This window comes from Lepidochelys kempii, chromosome 2 (genome assembly GCF_965140265.1).
Source record: "Lepidochelys kempii isolate rLepKem1 chromosome 2, rLepKem1.hap2, whole genome shotgun sequence".
Lineage (NCBI taxonomy): Eukaryota > Metazoa > Chordata > Testudines > Cheloniidae > Lepidochelys > Lepidochelys kempii.
This window is the reverse complement of record NC_133257.1, coordinates 121865264-121884832: the sequence shown is the minus strand read 5'-3', so window position 1 is coordinate 121884832 and position 19569 is coordinate 121865264. Positions and strand designations below refer to the sequence as shown.

General features: G+C 42.7%; 1 protein-coding gene across 1 annotated transcript in view; it reads right to left on the bottom strand.

Annotated features, from left to right (window-relative positions):
- Positions 1-18676, bottom strand: part of VPS4B (vacuolar protein sorting 4 homolog B) — a 37468-nt gene extending 18792 nt beyond the window's left edge. The window contains exons 1-5 of the mRNA XM_073332214.1: positions 18504-18676; positions 9821-9932; positions 3589-3739; positions 1239-1306; positions 401-520 (exon numbers count right to left, since the gene is read on the bottom strand). Coding sequence (XP_073188315.1) covers positions 401-520; positions 1239-1306; positions 3589-3739; positions 9821-9932; positions 18504-18527 — 475 coding nt within the window. The 5' untranslated portion in view covers positions 18528-18676. The remainder of the gene's footprint in view (positions 1-400; positions 521-1238; positions 1307-3588; positions 3740-9820; positions 9933-18503) is intronic.
- Positions 18677-19569: the final 893 nt, after the last annotated feature.

Genomic DNA, 19569 nt, shown 5'->3' with positions numbered 1-19569 from the left:
TTCACTTTTTCAGTTGAAAGAAGTTGGTATCTGTTGTATTTACATAATTTAGATTCATATATAACTTGTTGCTTTATTAATAAACTATACCAATCATCAGTTTCCCAAAGTTAGCAAATGTGTAAGAGAAATACAGCTTATAACATCACTGTATTTAAAGTTACCATGTGAGATGAGTTGTTCTTGAACCAACTTCTCCTTTCTCCCAATACAATTCCCCAACTGCTCCCACCATCCCAGCATACACATCCCACCAGACTATGGAATAGAAGCTCTTAGAGGACACCTAGACATAGGTCACCATTATGACAGTGTAAAATACTTCTCACCCCTCACCAGCCACACCTCTCCCCCAAACTGCAACTATTAGAACCAAGAATGTATACTAAATTTATCTCACCTGTAAACAGATGAGGAAATTTAATGGGCAATATCACTGCCTCTTTAAGCGCTTCTTTGGCTCCTTCAAGACCAGCAACATCACTCCACTTTACATTTGGTCGCTCCATAACAATGGCACCTATAAAATAAGAGACCAGATAAACTAGGAAGGTACATTCTGTCAAAGAGCCTCTGCTGTCATAAGCAAGAATTAAAATCTTGGACCCTGTTCACATATGAACTGCTGCTTGTCAATTCCAGCATGGTTTCCATGAACAGACTGCATGCAGCATATACAGATTTCAGCAATGTTTAACCACAATACTTAAGCAGGGTTCAAGTTCTGTTGTGGCTAACCAGAGTTAGACCATGATTTGGCCAGCAAGTGCAAGTTTCCTAGAGACAGGACACTGTTCTTTAACATCATTTGGTTGTGTGTAAATAGGCACTGCCTGCCAGAGCCCTCTAAATCAGCCCCAGTAGTTTCTGCAGAATTTAAGCTTCTATTTAAAATAAAGTGGCTAGTCCTTATGTGAAGCCGTGTGGCCCAGAGGACAGAGCACTTGACTGTGACTTCTCAGACATGGGTTCTATTCCTGGCTGTGCCTTTAGTCTACAGGGTGACTGGGCAAGTCACTTCACCTCTCTGGGCCTCAGCATTCTCATCTGTAAGATGTGAATAAAGCCTCTTTTGTAAATAGTGAAGGCACAGAGGAATTTCTATTGTATTTAAATACTCTGTGGCAAGTCAGTCTACAGCTCTTTTGTGGACCAAAAAAATAACCAACAAATCAGAATTGCCTAATTTAACAAGTCACTTGATACAATGATTTTTAAAAAAAAAGTTTCAGAACTACCTTGAAGTTGATTTTGCAGTTTCTTTTTTTCAGGATCATCAGACTCTCCTTCCCCATCACTGTCAGTCCTAATTCAGACACAAGTAATAAGATGTTCAACTACAAAGAAAGCCACCTGTCTTACACAAGACAAACAATTTTGTAAATGGAAACTATATTCTACCTCATACGTTCCGTCATTTTGGTAGAGATATTGAGGGAAATGTGTTTTTAATTCAATTCTGTAGATTCTTTGAGGGCCCAACAGCCCTGTTGAATGAGGTAATTTTATTTTTAAAATCATGTGACAAAAATATAAAGCCAAGTAGTGTCATTCTAAGCTTCATATAAAATGTGATTTCTTTAAAATATTGTTGACAATTCTAATGAAGTATGTTTTAATAAGTTTCCCTATGGAGTTAACGTTTCCATGATTTGTAGAAAATATTTATGGCCTAAATTCCACCTTTACTGTTTTTAATTAGATTTATTACGGGTACAATTGTCCTTTCTTCAGTGCAGGCAGATCTAAGCAATCCTCTATATGTTTGGAGCAGCAGTTGGAGTTACTGGTAAGATCCAGCTAGTGTTGTGTTGCCAGAGCAGTGTAAAGAGAACTAAGAGAAGACGTAAGGGAAATCCTTGGTTGGTGAAAAGCAGCATAGGGGGCACGTCCTATGCACAGTCTTACAGTCATCATAAGCATGTGGAACATGGTGCAGCTCTGAGCTTTTACAAACCAACTGTTGCTCAGCTGACCAGTACTATAGCTAGAAAGAGTTCTGACACGTGTGTATTCAGAGTTTCAGGGACAAGCTACATTCACTGAAAAAGGAAACTAGAAAGCTTTGCAAATAAACTGTATGCAGTATAGTTATAGTGAACAAAGTGATCGCTGGATCTAATCTATCAGTCCTCATTCTCAAAGGAAACCTGCACATTTTCAAAAGACGAGCCTCGAAGCTTAAATTCATAATACCACCAAAAATCATGGACAGAACAGAGACACTGGATTTATGGCTTTTTACAACAATCTGTAACCCACTAATCCCTCTTTTTGTCCTATCACTGAGATGTTAATGGGCTACTCTACCTAAAATGACAGGTTTCAGAGTAAAATGGTCCCTTAGAATATGTGCTAACTACTTATGCTAAACAATCTGTTCCACCTTGCATTTAGCTGTGATGCTTGGAATACCATTCCCAGACCAGAAGAACTCTGTGTGGCTCAAAGGCTTGTCTCTCTCATCAACAGAAGTTGGTCTAATAAAAGATATTACCTCACCCACCTTGTCTCTTGCAAACAGCTTAATAACTGAACATGGTATCAGTGCATTTAGAAGACTTAAAAAACAACACTGAAAATAAGCTTCTTTCCTCCTCCTTACCACCATCAGAGTTCAGGAGACTTTTTTTTCCTGCAAATACTGAAAACATTAGGCATCTGAAGCAGAGCACTACACTGTCTGCTGCATTAGGGTCCCCTGAGGCCATCAACTTCTGCAGAAAAAAATAAGGATCCCTGGACTCTGATACGGGAGAAGTGACAGTAACTGATTTTAACACGAGATATACTGCCATGTGCAAACTGAATTCAATTACCAATCTGAGTCAAGTACAACTTTAAATCCTCTCTACAGATGGATTACAAGCCACAAACGAGGACAGTTTTTCTGCAAATCACTTAAATTTTACTGCAGTTTTAAGTTTCAATGAAGACATAAAATATTAGGTATAAAATGTAATTATCTAGATGTCCAACAAATACTGTTGCCAATAACAAGAGTTGGGTGAATAGAAATATGACTAGATGGTGCAATGGACTGGGAACGTGATACAGAGCTTCAACCTCTGGAGCACATGTTCAAAACTGGCCCAAGTTATCAGTGGTTTAAATCTAGTCACTGGTGCTCTGCAGATCTAGTTTTTAAGTAGGTAGGTGTCCATGTCTTAGGCCACCACAGCTGTCATCCAGCAGAAAGGCTAAAGACCTGCTAGATGTGAGTTAACTTACTGGAGTGAAAAGAAAAGGAGTACTTGTGGCACCTTAGAGACTAACCAATTTATTTGAGCATGAGCTTTCGTGAGCTACAGATCTCTTCATCGGATGCATACCGTGGAGTGAGTTACTGCAAGTGGATCTTCCATGGTAGGACTAAGGCATATTGGTAAAGCAACAGAGGAAAGCTTGTAGTGTTAGTATGCATGTTGTTTGGTTAGTTACTGTACTTCTGTATTGCTCACCTGATATATTTCACACGCATTAAACTTACTTAAAATGTTCTTTCAAATAGTTAACTTTCGTTTCAGCTGAGTTTGGAACATGAAAAATATTGCATTTTGCTTTACCGTCTCCAAAAAAAACACATACCCTTTTTCATCAGATGGACCAGACTCTTTCACTGGCTTTGGTGGAGCTTTCTCTTTCTTTTTCAGATATTCCTTCAGTTTTTCTGCTCTGTCCAGATATTCTGTACACTTTGTTCTGATACTTTGTTTTGCTTTATCACCCTGTGCTTCATCTAAAAAAATTGAAAAAAAATGGTTATGCTTTACTAGAAGCAAAAAAAACAACGAAACAAAACAAATCAAAACAGAAAAGGGTAATAATTCTGTCCCCATTTTAATACTAAATTTAACAGAATACATAAGAAAGTAGCGTGTAGTAGTTTCTCCAATCTCAACGAACAAAAAGTAAATTGAAAACCTCCGACCTACAAGAAATCCATTGTGCTTAGTGAATGCTTCAAGAAGCATTTCGATGCTTATATTGCCAATATCCACCACATTATCTAAACACCAGCCAACTATTTCAAGAGAGCCATTTCCTTTTCCTTATCCTGTAGGAGAGAAAACTTGATTAAGCTAACAGGTTTTTGCTTAAGATACACTTTGAACTGGACTCTCTATTGAATGGGAAGACAATGCAAAGCAGAGCTCCATGGTGATATGTTCATTGTGATTTGTGTCGCTAAGCAGACGGGCTACTGTGGTTTGTAACAGGTGGAGATTTTTCAAAGCATGTGGCTTCACTCCTAGTTATGAGCTGCAATAATCAAGTCTGCAGATCACAAGTGTGGCGGTCACTATGACAAGGTTTGTACTGATAGGATGGGGTGCAACTTTAGAGCCAGTTGTGGGTGTTCTGGATCCCATGGCTAAAGCCTGACTGATTGAGAAGGATCAAGGATACTGGCAGATGGATGGCTTCTTGATTTGCTTGCTTAAAAAACGGATGTTACTGGGCAGTAGTTTAAGAGATCAGTGTTGAGCAGTGGTTTTTGTTTATTTACATTATATGTTCTCAACCCCCTTCTGCAATCTTCCAGTTTCTTAAAAAAAATAAAAGGAGGACTTGTGGCACCTTAGAGACTAACCAATTTATTTGAGCATGAGCTTTCGTGAGCTACAGCTCACTTCATCAGATGTTTACCGTGGAAACTGCAGCAGACTTTATATACACACAGAAATCATGAAACAATACCTCCTCCCACCCCACTGTCCTGCTGGTAATAGCTTATCTAAAGTGATCAACAGGTGGGCCATTTCCAGCACAAATCCAGGTTTTCTCACCCTCCACCCCCCCACACAAATTCACTCTCCTGCTGGTGCTAGCCCATCCAAAGTGACAACTCTTTACATAATCAAGTTGGGCTATTTCCTGCATAGATCAAGGTTTTCTCACATCCCCCCCACCCCCATACACACACAAACTCACTCTCCTGCTGGTAATAGCTCATCTAAACTGACCATTCTCCAGGTTTAAATCCAAGTTAAACCAGAACATCTGGGGGGGGGGGGGGTAGGAAAAAACAAGAGGAAACAGGCTACCTTGCATAATGACTTAGCCACTCCCAGTCTCTATTTAAGCCTAAATTAATAGTATCCAATTTGCAAATGAATTCCAATTCAGCAGTTTCTCGCTGGAGTCTGGATTTGAAGTTTTTTTGTTTTAAGATAGCGACCTTCATGTCTGTGATTGCGTGACCAGAGAGATTGAAGTGTTCTCCGACTGGTTTATGAATGTTATAATTCTTGACATCTGATTTGTGTCCATTTATTCTTTTACGTAGAGACTGTCCAGTTTGACCAATGTACATGGCAGAGGGGCATTGCTGGCACATGATGGCATAGATCACATTGGTGGATGTGCAGGTGAACGAGCCTCTGATAGTGTGGCTGATGTTATTAGGCCCTGTGATGGTGTCCCCTGAATAGATATGTGGGCACAATTGGCAACGGGCTTTGTTGCAAGGATAAGTTCCTGGGTTAGTGGTTCTGTTGTGTGGTATGTGGTTGTTGGTGAGTATTTGCTTCAGGTTGCGGGGCTGTCTGTAGGCAAGGACTGGCCTGTCTCCCAAGACTTGTGAGAGTGTTGGGTCATCCTTTAGGATAGGTTGTAGATCCTTAATAATGCGTTGGAGGGGTTTTAGTTGGGGGCTGAAGGTGACGGCTAGTGGTGTTCTGTTATTTTCTTTGTTAGGCCTGTCCTGTATATTGATGACATCTTCATCATCTGGACCCATGGAAAAGAAGCCCTTGAGGAATTCCACCATGATTTCAACAATTTCCATCCCACCACCAACCTCAGCCTGGTCCAGTCCACACAAGAGATCCACTTCCTGGACACTACAGTGCTAATAAACAATGGCCACATAAACACCACCCTATACCGTAAACCTACTGACCGCTATTCCTACCTGCATGCCTCCAGCTTTCACCCTGACCACACTACACGATCCATCGTCTACAGCCAAGCTCTGCGATACAACCGCATTTGCTCCAACCCCTCAGACAGAGACAAACACCTACAAGATCTCTGTCAAGCTTTCTTACAACTACAATACCCACCTGCAGAAGTAAAGAAACAGATTGATAGAGCCAGAAGAGTTCCCAGAAGTTACCTACTACAGGACAGGCCTAACAAAGAAAATAACAGAACACCACTAGCCGTCACCTTCAGCCCCCAACTAAAACCCCTCCAACGCATTATTAAGGATCTACAACCTATCCTAAAGGATGACCCAACACTCTCACAAGTCTTGGGAGACAGGCCAGTCCTTGCCTACAGACAGCCCCGCAACCTGAAGCAAATACTCACCAACAACCACATACCACACAACAGAACCACTAACCCAGGAACTTATCCTTGCAACAAAGCCCGTTGCCAATTGTGCCCACATATCTATTCAGGGGACACCATCACAGGGCCTAATAACATCAGCCACACTATCAGAGGCTCGTTCACCTGCACATCCACCAATGTGATCTATGCCATCATGTGCCAGCAATGCCCCTCTGCCATGTACATTGGTCAAACTGGACAGTCTCTACGTAAAAGAATAAATGGACACAAATCAGATGTCAAGAATTATAACATTCATAAACCAGTCGGAGAACACTTCAATCTCTCTGGTCACGCAATCACAGACATGAAGGTCGCTATCTTAAAACAAAAAAACTTCAAATCCAGACTCCAGCGAGAAACTGCTGAATTGGAATTCATTTGCAAATTGGATACTATTAATTTAGGCTTAAATAGAGACTGGGAGTGGCTAAGTCATTATGCAAGGTAGCCTGTTTCCTCTTGTTTTTTCCTACCCCCCCCCCCCCAGATGTTCTGGTTTAACTTGGATTTAAACCTGGAGAATGGTCAGTTTAGATGAGCTATTACCAGCAGGAGAGTGAGTTTGTGTGTGTATGGGGGTGGGGGGGATGTGAGAAAACCTTGATCTATGCAGGAAATAGCCCAACTTGATTATGTAAAGAGTTGTCACTTTGGATGGGCTAGCACCAGCAGGAGAGTGAATTTGTGTGGGGGGGTGGAGGGTGAGAAAACCTGGATTTGTGCTGGAAATGGCCCACCTGTTGATCACTTTAGATAAGCTATTACCAGCAGGACAGTGGGGTGGGAGGAGGTATTGTTTCATGATTTCTGTGTGTATATAAAGTCTGCTGCAGTTTCCACGGTAAACATCTGATGAAGTGAGCTGTAGCTCACGAAAGCTCATGCTCAAATAAATTGGTTAGTCTCTAAGGTGCCACAAGTCCTCCTTTTATTTTTGCGAATACAGACTAACACGGCTGTTCCTCTGAAACCTTAAAAAAAATAGTTGTCATTCACACTGAAAGGGAGATAGGCATAAAATCTGACCAACTTTTTCTCTGTTTAAGCTCAAAAGCTTGTCTCTTTCACCGACAGAAACCTCACTTATCTTGTCAACCTTTAGATAATAATTAATATAGTTATTATTGTCCTCCTGGTCTCTAATCTATTAAAAAGCATTTCAGGCTACACAACAAAAGGCATGCACGCTTTACTCTATGTATTAAGTCCCAAAAGCGTGCCCAGCATTGCAGAAAGCACAGAAAGATACATTCTCTTGCCCCATAGAGTAGAACATATAGACCAGGGTCGGCAACCTTCAGAAGTGGTGTGTTGAGTCTTCATTTATTCACTTTAATTTAAGGTTTCACGTGCCAGTAATACATTTTAACGTTTTTTAGAAGGTCTCTCTCTATAAGTCTATATATTATATAACTAAACTATTGTCGTATGTAAAGTCAACAAGATTTTCAAAATGTTTAAGAAGCTTCATTTAAAAATTAAATTAAAATGCTGATCTTACACTGCTGGCCCGCTCAGCCCGCTGCCAGCCTGGCGTTCCGTTCACCTAGGCCGGCAGCAGGCTGAGCGGAGCCTGCGGCCGGGACCCCAGATTGGCAGCAGGCTGAGCAGGGCCAGCGGCCGGGACCCCAGATTGGCAGCAGGCTGAGCAGGACCAGCGCGCTACCAGTCTGGGGTTCTGTCTACCAGCTCCTGCCAGCCAGGGTCACGGTTGCCGGCCCCACTTAGCCCGCTGCCGGTGCTCAGAGTGGGTACCTACCTTCTCCCTGGTTCTAGCCCATTCTCTTCTTCTTTCTCTGCACTGAGCTGAGGGTGGGAGTGCACTGAGCACAGGGCTGGGGGTGAAGGAGCAGGCTGCGGGTTGGGGTGAAGGGTCTGGCCAGGAGCTAGAATGACAGAGGGGGCTCAGGGTTGGGGCAGGAGGTTTGGGTGTGGAGTGCTTACCTGGGCAGCTCCCATTTGGTGCGAGGGGTGCATGTGGAATGTGGGGGGAGGAGAGGCGCAGGAGCTCCCATTTGGTGCTCAGGGTGGGGTGGGAATGTGGGGGGTGCAAGAGTCAGGGCATTGGGGGGCTGGGAATGTATAGGGGGCTGGCATCAGGATTGGGGTTGTGGGGGGGTGCACAGGTCATGGCAGAGGGCTGGGGGTGTGGGTTAGGGTGTGGGGGTGCTCCCAGTCCCCTGCCCAGAGCGGCTCACGGCAGGGGGGTGGAGGGGATATGCCCTGATTCCACCCCCTTCCTCAAGACCCTACCCCCACCTCTTCTCCACCTCCTCCCCGGAGCAGCGAGTGCGCTGCAGCTCCGCTTCTCCCCCTCCCTCACAAGGGCCATCAGCTGATCAGCAGCAGGGAGGGAGAGGAGGAGGGGCAGGAACCCAGCACACTGGGGGAAAAGGTGGGGGAGGGGGGGAGAAGAGCGGGCCAGGGCAGGCAGGATTTTTAATGGTACGCTGCTGCCTGCCGGGGTCCCAGCCACCTGCCCCACTCAACCCGCTGCCGGCCTGGGTTCGGCAGCGGGCTGAGCGGGGCTGGCGGCTGGGACCTGGCAGGCAGCAGCGTGCCATTAAAAATCGGCACGCATGCCATAGGTTGCTGACCCCCGATATAGACAAACACAATCCACACACAAACTGCCCTGAATGATCAAATGGAAGTTACTTAAGATTTTAAAGTTATTGTATATGTAACAGCACCTCTAACTTGGGGTGAGTTTGCACTGGTAGGCTTGGCAGAAATAACACATTTTAAGGTGGAATTTAACTTAAGAAAGGCATCTCCTTGCACATCAAAGTCAAAAGCAAGAATTCAGGCATAAGGAGGCAACAGAGAAGGAAGCATGAACAGTAAAGGAAGGATATAAAGGGAACTGTAGACAAGGTATTGGCAGAAGAAAAATGAGAGAATAAATATAGGTCTAAACTATGTTCATTTGTGCAGAATCTTGAAGGTAAGCATAAGCAGCTTGAATTGTCAATGGAAAGAATGAAAAAGGGAAGCGTGACATTGTTACACCTGCAGGACAAGACAGTAACTTCTGTGGCGTCACTACACAAAGACTGGCTTTCCAGATACCACCTGATTTTCCCTACACGAAAAGGAAATACTTAACTCTTCCCATCCTCTACCTGTCCCCCCTACACTGTAGTCACCTTGGAACTTTTTGAAGACATCTAGCGTTGGTAGCAGGATTCCTTTCTAAATATCAACAAAGTGGACTATTTACAAGATTGGAGCAATTGGAGAGCATGTGCGTGGTAGAAAAGAAGATACACAATATGTGCCTTTAAATCAAAGTATAGCTGGCAAGTCTCATTTGACTGTTTGAGAGATTTAGTATCTTTAGACAAAACACTTGTTGATACTTAACATGGTGAATATTTTCCATTTTGGTTCTATCAGGTAGACTGCTGTAACTTTATATAATTTAGCTTTTAAAAAATTGCAGCAAATAGCTAGCTAATATTCCAAGTCTTACATTTAATTACATGGAGAAAATACTGCACAGCATGTTGGTACAAGCGGAGTGCTTCCTCATAGTTTCCTGCTTTGTCTTCTTGTGCTGCCTTGCTAGCAAGGTCTATTGCTTTCTGTAAAGCAAAAGAAAAAGTGGTGTGATTAAAATGACAACTATTATGCAAGAGTACTGCAACATTAGCGTGATAATTTAAGCGGTTGCACTAAAAGCTGATGCCTCGCCTTTACAATATGAATATCTACTGTGCAAACAAGTTGAAGGTAATTGATTATAAATTCATTGGGACTGTCCTTGTACAGCTCTGAATATAGGATAATTGAAAATTGCTAAATTATTATTAAATTGTAAATACTATGTAACTAATCTGCCAGGAAACTGGATCTCTTTCCATTTTGTGGTAATGAGACCTACTTCTAGAAGTACTGAAATAAAACTCACTGAGTACATATGGAGCACCTGATGGTCACATTCAGCAAAGGAACTCATGCTCATCTTCACTGGTGATATGCAACCAGTCTTCTTGTAAACACCAGAAGTAGTAATTACCCAAAACAATACCAGAGGTACAATTATTAGTAGAAATGTTAAATTTATATGTAATACCAAAAACCAGTTCTACTGCAGATTGAATTGAGTGTACTCTTCCATTACCAAATGAAAGAAAACATACTAAGGAGAAAAAAAGTCAGACTCCTGGCAGCAGCTGCGTGATACAGGTCTTACCCAGATTTTTATTTTGCTTAATTATATCATGTGACTAAGTAGAGTTATGCTTTCTGTAATGGTAAGTCTAAATGAGTTTTATCTGATACAAAATAAAACAGCACAGAATAAAAAAAATAAGTATGCCAAACAAATGCTTGCATTCAAAATAACAAATTGTAGTAACTTAGGCCATGCTCATGTAATAAGCTCCACATAGGTCTCCTCCTTGCACTTATTGCTCACTGTAGAACCAGGGCCTTAAGTTGGAGCAACTGCTGTTGGGTGTCTCAGGGAGAAGGACTGACTTCAGAGTGGAACTGGGAAATATCAAGGTCACAAAGCTTTGTGAGAGAGCTGGCTGAGATCAGTGTGGACACAGAGCCAAGTGACCCAAGACTGGATATATCACAAAAGTGATTAAAAAAACCACATATAAAATGAAACCACCAAATGAAACAAAACGTTATGCCAACAATATATTCTAGGTGGAACAGTAGTGACACCTAGAGTTAAAGGCACTGAAGCATTTCTACTCTAACTCAGTTTTCAACTGCCTGCTGCTTGAGGAAGTTTGACCTAAGAACCTGATATTAAGATCTGATTGGAGTACATTCTTATTTTTTTAGTCTGAGCTAAAACAATTCACTTGTATCAAAACATGAAAAACATTTCCTTTTATTAATCATGAATGCAACCTTTTAAAATGTTCTAATGCTGACACAGCTGGGGTAGAAAGAAGGAATCTGACAAGAATAGTTCTTACCGATAAGAACTTTTCAGTGTTCTGCAAAGTCATACTTCACATGAACACAATTCAAGGTTTTTCTGTTAAACACTTTTAAAAGCAACATTAGAAACAACAGTAAGCTGACATGTGCTGAGATTGTGACAAAGCTATTCTCTTAATCTTTTAAGGGTGTACCAAGTCATTCATCAATTTCATGTATACAGTTTGCACTGTATGTGACAGACACACACTAGAAAGGAAAGAGTGCAACTCCTGAGGATCCAGGAAAAGGACTCTATGAACTTTTTAAGGTGCATGAGTTAGGGGGCATTCTAGTGGTGTCTAGATCTTTTCCTGCTTAAAGAGTAAAAATCAATTAAAAAGTCTATTTTAAATGAATGTTAAAGTTACACAGGTAAGCTCTTAAGTCGTGAAATGCCAGAGCTGAAGTTGCATGTGCTACCATAACTCTGCTTCCCTTGTGCATGTGTTGCAAGACAGTTTATAATTCACCGTATTGTTTACAGCTAAGTAAAATGCCACTCGCTAGGTGTGCAGTCAATGATGGAGGACTCCACCCATCTCACTTCTTCCTAGATCTTTCACAGAAATGCACTCCATGAATCATTTATATAAGATGCCATACATACCTAAAATTATAAAATATAATTTGAGAAATACTGTGTGCATATGATAATATGTTCATAAGGAGTAGAATCAAGGTGGCACATACAGCCTTACCTAAGAAATGTCAAAGTTAAAGAGGGCTGGATTCTACAAACATGCATGAGTAAACTTTATTCATACAAGTCATCTCATTAATATCAATGTTACTACCTGCTTGAATAAAAACTAACTCACATTTAAGCATTTGGAGAATTTGGCTGTAAGAGCTTACTGGTGCAACCTTTAGGCCCTTTTCCTGAAAACACTTATCTGCTTATCTATATGAACTGTGAGTAGTCCCTATTAAAGTTAACTGGACTACTCACAGTAGCAAAGCTAAGCATTTGCATAAGTCTTTTCAGGATCAGGATCTTATTTTCTTTTAATGTAATTTGGCAGAATACAGAATGAGTTTAAAATCTATTCTACTAGGTTACCTAGTACATGACCTCCTAATTCTTTCCGGCATATTAAAATATAAAAGTTATGAAAATTTAAAAAAGCACTTTATTTTTAAATGAGTGGAAAAAATATAGAATTGTAGATACAGCAACAAACTGCAAATTCATGTCTTCATCTGAAGAGATATTAGCAGTAAAAAATATTTTTGTACTAGGCAACAATCAGTATCTGTCTACAGTACTTCTACAGCTAACTTGAAACCAACATGGCTACAACACTGCATACAACTTGAAATCTAGTCAATTTAGAAGTATTTTTATTAGTATTTATATTGCAGTAGCACCTAGAGGCTAACTAGGTCAGAGCCCCTTTGTGCTGAGTGTTGTACTCATATAGAGTAAGTCAACAGCGTACCTTCAACATATATCTGTAGTACATAAATCAGAAGTGATAGGCAAAAGTGTTCCTCTATACTAAGCTATTGAAATGTTATAATTATTATTGGAGTGTTAATCCAGCGCTTCCAAATTTTTATTAGAGATCTCTTATGTTAATTGAAAAGATGTATGGAGAATCCACACCTTCTCAAATGTATTTTATCTTCATAGCTTAAAAATTTCTCAGGATACACTATCAAAGTCAACCATTACTAAAAATCTTTAATGAGGCTCCAATATGTCTGAGCCACGTGAACCACTTCAATACAAATACCTGATAAAACCTGCATTATGATTTGAGATTAGTTCTGGGGGAAAAAAAAGATGTAATGTAGCAGTGCCAAGTATTTATAACTACAAGTTAAGAGTTACGTTTACTTGAACTCTAAAGTAGCAACAATTCTGTATTTCAAGGGTTCTGAATGTGGTTCTCATTCAGGTTAGGTGAAGTGGGGAAGTAGTATGGCTTTGTGCCATTCTTTATGTATGAAAAACTTTTCAGGAACTTTTTACTTTTCTTCCCTATCTTCTCAGAAATAAAAGGGGGAGATTTGCCTTTGAAAAATTTCCCCCAATAAGAAATTTGCTGGAAGTTTATCTTGGAGGACTCAGTTGTAGACTGGAAGCTGTTTCAGTACAAAACCTCAAAAAGTTGTAAAAAGTCTGAACAACAGTAATTACTCCTCAGTTAATCCAGTTTCATATCCTTGGTATCTCAAGAGGGTCTTCCAGGAAAAACAGGGCAAACAAGGACTGAATTCCTAACAAACAAGGACGAAGAGGCCTGCAAACATCAAAAAATGTCCTTCTATACAACGCTCTGTTCTTTCCAGATTACCTAACAGCTGTACTTATATTTGTGCATGGAGAAGGGGAACAGATTATTGGATGATTTTACATTTCTAACGAAGTATTTAGAATTTGATTTTATTTGGCTCACACCAATATAAAAATGTAGCCACAATTTACTTACCACACAACAAAAACACTAACCCAGGAACCTATCCTTGCAACAAAGCCCGTTGCCAACTGTGTCCACATACCTATTCAGGGAAAACCATCATAGGGCCTAATCACATCAGCCACACTATCAGAGGCTCGTTCACCTGCGCATCTACCAATGTGATATATGCCATCATGTGCCAGCAATGCCCCTCTGCCATGTACATTGGCCAAACTGCACATTCTCTATGTAAAAGAATAAATGGACACAAGTCAGACGTCAAGAATTAGAAAAAACCAGTCGGAGAACACTTCAGTCTCTCTAGTCACTCGATTACAGACCTAAAAGTGGCAATTCTTCAACAAAAAACTTCAAAAAGACACTCCAACGACAGGTTTCAGAGTAGCAGCCGTGTTAGTCTGTATTCGCAAAAAGAAAAGGAGGACTTGTGGCACCTTAGAGACTAACAAATTTATTTGAGCATAAGCTTTCGTGAGCTACAGCTCACTTCATCGGATGCATTCAGTGGAAAATACAGTGGGGATATTTATATACACAGAACATGAAACAATGGGTGTTACCATACACACTGTAAGGAGAGTGATCACTTAAGATGAGCTAATACCAGCAGGAAAGCTGGGGGAGAGGGGGAACCTTTTGTAGTAATAATCAAGGTGGGTCATTTCCAGCAGTTGACAAGAACGTCTGAGGAACAGTGGGAGGGGGAATAGTTTTACTTTGTGTAATGACCCATCCACTCCCAGTCTCTATTCAAGCCTAAGTTAATTGTATCCAGTTTGCAAATTAATTCCAATTAAGCAGTCTCTCGTTGGAGTCTGTTTTTGAAGTACTGTCACTTTTAGGTCTGTAATCGAGTGACCAGAGAGACTGAAGTGTTCTCCGACTGGTTTTTGAATGTTATAATTCTTGACGTCTGATTTGTGTCCATTTATTCTTTTACATAGAGACTGTTCTCTTTGACCAATGTACATGGCAGAGGGGCATTGCTGGCCCATCCAACGAGAGACTGCTGAATTGGAATTAATTTGCAAACTGGATACAATTAACTTAGGCTTGAATAGAGACTGGGAGTGGATGGGTCATTACACAAACTAGAACTATTTCCCCATGTTTATTTCCCTTCCTGCTGTTCTTGTAAAGTGCTGGAAATGGCCCACCTTGATTATCACTACAAAGGGTGCCCCCCCCCCCCCCGCTGGTACTAGCTCACCTTTCCTGGTCACTCTTGTTACAGTCTATATGGTAACACCCATTGTTTCATGTTCTTTGTGTATATAAAAAGAAAAGGAGTACTAGTGGCACCTTAGAGACTAACCAATTTATTTGAGCATAAGCTTTCGCGAGCTGCAGCTCACTTCACTGGATGCATTCAGTGGAAAATACAGTGAGGAGATTTATATACACACAGAATATGAAAAAATGGGTGTTATCATACACACTGTAAGGAGAGTGATCACTTAAGATGAGCTATTACCAGTGGGGGGGGGACCTTTTGTAAAACTGTTTCCCCATGTTTATTTCCCCCCACACACCTCCCACTGCTCCTCAGACGTTCCTGTTAACTGCTGGAAATGGCCCACCTTGATTATCACTACAAAAGATTTTCTCCCCGCCCCCTGCTCTCCTGCTGGTAATACCTCATCTTAAGTGATCACTCTCCTTACAGTAAGAAAAGGAGTACTTGTGGCACCTTAGAGATGAACCAATTTATTTGAGCATGAGCTTTCGTGAGCTACAGCTCACTTCATCGGATGCATACCGTGAAAACTGCAGAAGACATCATATACACACACAGAGACCATGAAACAATACCTCCTCCCACCCCACTGTCCTGCTGGTAATAGCTTATCTAAAGTGATCATCAAGTTGGGCCATTTCCAGCACAAATCCAGGTTTTCTCACCCTCCGCCCCCCCCCCCTCACACACACACAAACTCACTCTCCTTCTGGTAATAGCCCATCCAAAGTGACCACTCTCTTCACAATGTGTATGATAATCAAGATGGGCCATTTCCTGCACAAATCCAGGTTCTCTCACTCCCTCACCCCCCTCCAAAAAGCTATTACCAGTAGGAGAGTGAGTTTGTGTGTGTGGTTTTTGGAGGGGGGTGAGGGAGTGAGAGAACCTGGATTTGTGCTGGAAATGGCCCACCTTCATTATCATACACATTGTGAAGAGAGTGGTCACTTTGGATAGGCTATTACCAGCAGGAGAGTGAGTTTGTGTGTGTGTGTGTGGGGGGGGGGGCACGGAGGGTGAGAAAACATGGATTTGTGCTGGAAATGGCCCAACTTGATGATCACTATAGATAAGCTATTACCAGCAGGACAGTGGGGTGGGAGGAGGTATTGTTTCGTGGTCTCTGTGTGTATATAATGTCTTCTACACTTTCCACGGTATGCATCCGATGAAGTGAGCTGTAGCTCACGAAAGCTCATGCTCAAATAAATTGGTTCGTCTCTAAGGTGCCACAAGTACTCCTTTTCGTTTTGCGAATACAGACTAACACGGCTGTTACTCTGAAACCTCTCCTTACAGTGTGTATGGTAACACCCATTTTTTCATGTTCTGTGTGTATATAAATCTCCTCACTGTATTTTCCACTGAATGCATCCGACGAAGTGAGCTGCAGCTCACGAAAGCTTATGCTCAAATAAATTGGTTAGTCTCTAAGGTGCCACTAGTACTCCTTTTCTTTTTGCAAATAGAGACTAACACGGCTGCTACTCTGAAACCTGTGTATATAAAATCTCCCCACTATATTTTCCACTGTATGCATCCAATGAAGTGAGCTGTAGCTCACGAAAGCTTATGCTCTAATAAATTTGTTAGTCGCTAAGGTGCCACAAGTACTCTTGTTCTTTTTACAGATACAGACTAACATGGCTACTACTCTGAAAATTACTTAGAGTAACTATACACTTATATAGTAAAAGTTACTATATTCAGTTCTCTCATACACAGTTATTTCCTCTGCTAACTGTACTAACAATAAGAAAAGGAGTACTTGTGGCACCTTAGAGACTAACAAATTTATTAGAGCATAAGCTTTCGTGAGCTACAGCTCACTTCATGGGATGCATTGTCCTTTGTCTCTTGTGCATACATCCATGTCAGGATTTGGGCTCTCTCTAACACATCAGACAAAACAAAGTTGATACACAGCAGCAGCACCAGTAGGGCTCAGAAGAGAAGTAGCACAGTACCTTTATTGTTTGGTTTTGACACAATGGCACTGGAGCAAAAACCTTTTGGTTTCAGGTAGATTAAACTAAAGGAAGCTTGTTTCAAAACGGAGACCTTTTAAATAGGAGCCAACAGGTGTGAGAAATTTTGAATCTTTGTCTCATTAAAACCATGAGCAAAATCTTCTCTTTGGGGGGTGGAAGGGGGAGCGGTATGTGAAAAGACCACCTGCTAAAGCAGATCCCCAGCAAGCAGAGGAGGTTGTGTTACCTTCCTGTCCTGCTCCTACCAAACAAACAAAAATCTACATACTTCATTGGCCACTTCTGAAACCCACTTAAACTAGCCTGAAAACTCTGACAAGGGGCCTATGCCTCCCCTTTTATAAACACAGGAAAATAATACAGAAACAACATGTTAGACTGCTAGAGATTCCAGAGCATAAATTTCATTGTGGCAAGGAAGGCTTCTAAAAAATGTTCTTTTAAGTACTATGATAATAAAAATAATAGTGAATCAGGAAAAAAAAGTGTGTGTGTGTGAGAGAGAAAAAAAACTAGGGCCTAGTCTGCAGCCAGTTTTGTCACAGTGTAACTATTTCAGTTACAGGGGCGATTTTTTATTTAAACCAAATAGTTATATCAGTATAACCACCTTTATAACTAATCTAGCAGGACAGCAGTTGTAAGTGTGTTACCACTTTAACAATAGCAGTACTACTTTTGTGGGAAGACAAGGAGAAGGGAAGCATAGTGCCCCTCCCACCCCCAAAAAAGTGACCATGCAGCCAACAGAGCAGAGGGGATATTAACAATTACAGATCGCTCCTACTCCAACCTAAAATATATGGTAGCATGTGGGATATATGCTTCTTCAAGTTATCAGAAACAACTGAGGACTTAATTGAAAAATGAGGAGGTAAATCTATGTGCTATCCTGGGCGTATGGTAAGAGATGACAGTGAACATCACTGTGCATAGCAACTGAACCAGGATGCTAACGGCAAATGGACAAAGGGGATAAACCCCCAAGCAGGGCAGACATATTATACCAACAGGACAATTTGTTTAAACTATGACAGAGGGTGCATTTTAAAAACAAATCAAGGTATTTTAAAGGCTTAAGGTAGACAGGACAAGAGATGCTTTAACATATGTTGGCTGGATGAAGATCGTCCTGGCCACCTACCAAGCGTAAATCCCCCTTTCTAACACTAGGGATTGAGGAGAGAGGTAGGTAAAAGCGGGTAAGGCGACACGGTTTAAAGTAAACCCCATGCTTTTTATCCGACTCGAGACAAACCGCAAGATACTCGACAGAAGCCGTCCCAACCGGTGCCGAGAGCCGCAGGCATTTAAGGGATGCACTATGGAAGCACCAGCACCCAGGGGCCGGACATCCCCCCACAGCCGCTCCCTTCAGCCCCGCTCCCCACCCCAGACACCGCCCGCCCGCCCCCTCCCCAGACCCTGCCCGCCCACCACACCCCCCTCGGCCCCGACACCCCCTTCCCCTCCCCAATCCCCCAGTCGGCCCCGACACCCCCTCCCCCAGCAGGACGCTCTGGGCGGGGCCCCGGCTCCGCCTGTCTCCACCTGCAGGTTGGATGACGCGGCCATGGCGGGGGACGCCGCTGCCGCGCTGTGTCCGGTCTCTGGAGCTGCTCCCAGCTGCGGAACCCACTGCCCGGACCCCGCGCTACTTCCGTATCCAAAACGCCGCCGGGACCCCCCCTCCGCTTCCGCTTCCGCCCAGCGCCCGCGTGATTGCGCGTGACGTCATGCAGCCGCTCCCTGGGCGGAGGCTGGCGAGGCTGTGGGCGGGGCCGGGCGGGACCTTGTGCGCCGGAGCCGCCGCAGCCCCACCCCCAGCGTCCCACGGGCCGTTCCCCGCCTGCAGTGGTAGCGCCCCGGTGCGGAGGGCCGGAGGCGGCCCCTGCCTGTCAATCAGAGCCGCGCGTCGGTCGCCTCACGCGGTCCCCGCTTTAGGAGCGTCCGCTCCTTCCTGCATGTCACCTGCAGCCTGGGTGTGGGCCCCTGAGTCCTGGACCTCTCCTTGCACGCCCGGCGGCGTGCACAGCTCTGGCCATGGCTAGGGCACTGGGAGCGTCCTGCTCTTTCCACCCTTTTGTGACTTGCCCCCCCCCCCCGTCACCAGATGTTTAAAATTGGACTGTAAACCACTTCCAAGCTGGCCCCAGGATTTTGTGTTTGGACGTACAGTGCCTAGCACACTGGTGGGTGCTATGCAATCTTAGTGCTTATGTGGGGCCTTTGTGTAGGCTCATGGATCAGTAACCATCATCTGGACCATGGAAAAGAAGCCCTTGAGGAATTCCACCATGATTTCAACAGTTTCTGTCCCACTATCAACCTCAGCCTGGACTAGTCCACACAAGTCCACTGTTCCTCACACATTCTTGTCAACTGCTGGAAGTGGCCCACCTTGATTATCACTACAAAAGGTTCCTTCCCCACCTCTCCCCGATCTCCTGCTGGTAATAGCTCACCTTACCTGATCACTCTCCTTACAGTTTCATGTCTCCATTGTTTCATGTTCTCTATGTATATAAAGCTCCCCACTGTATTTTCCACTGAATGCATCCAATGAAGTGAGCTGTAGCTCACGAAAGCTTATGCTCAAATAAATTTGTTAGTCTCT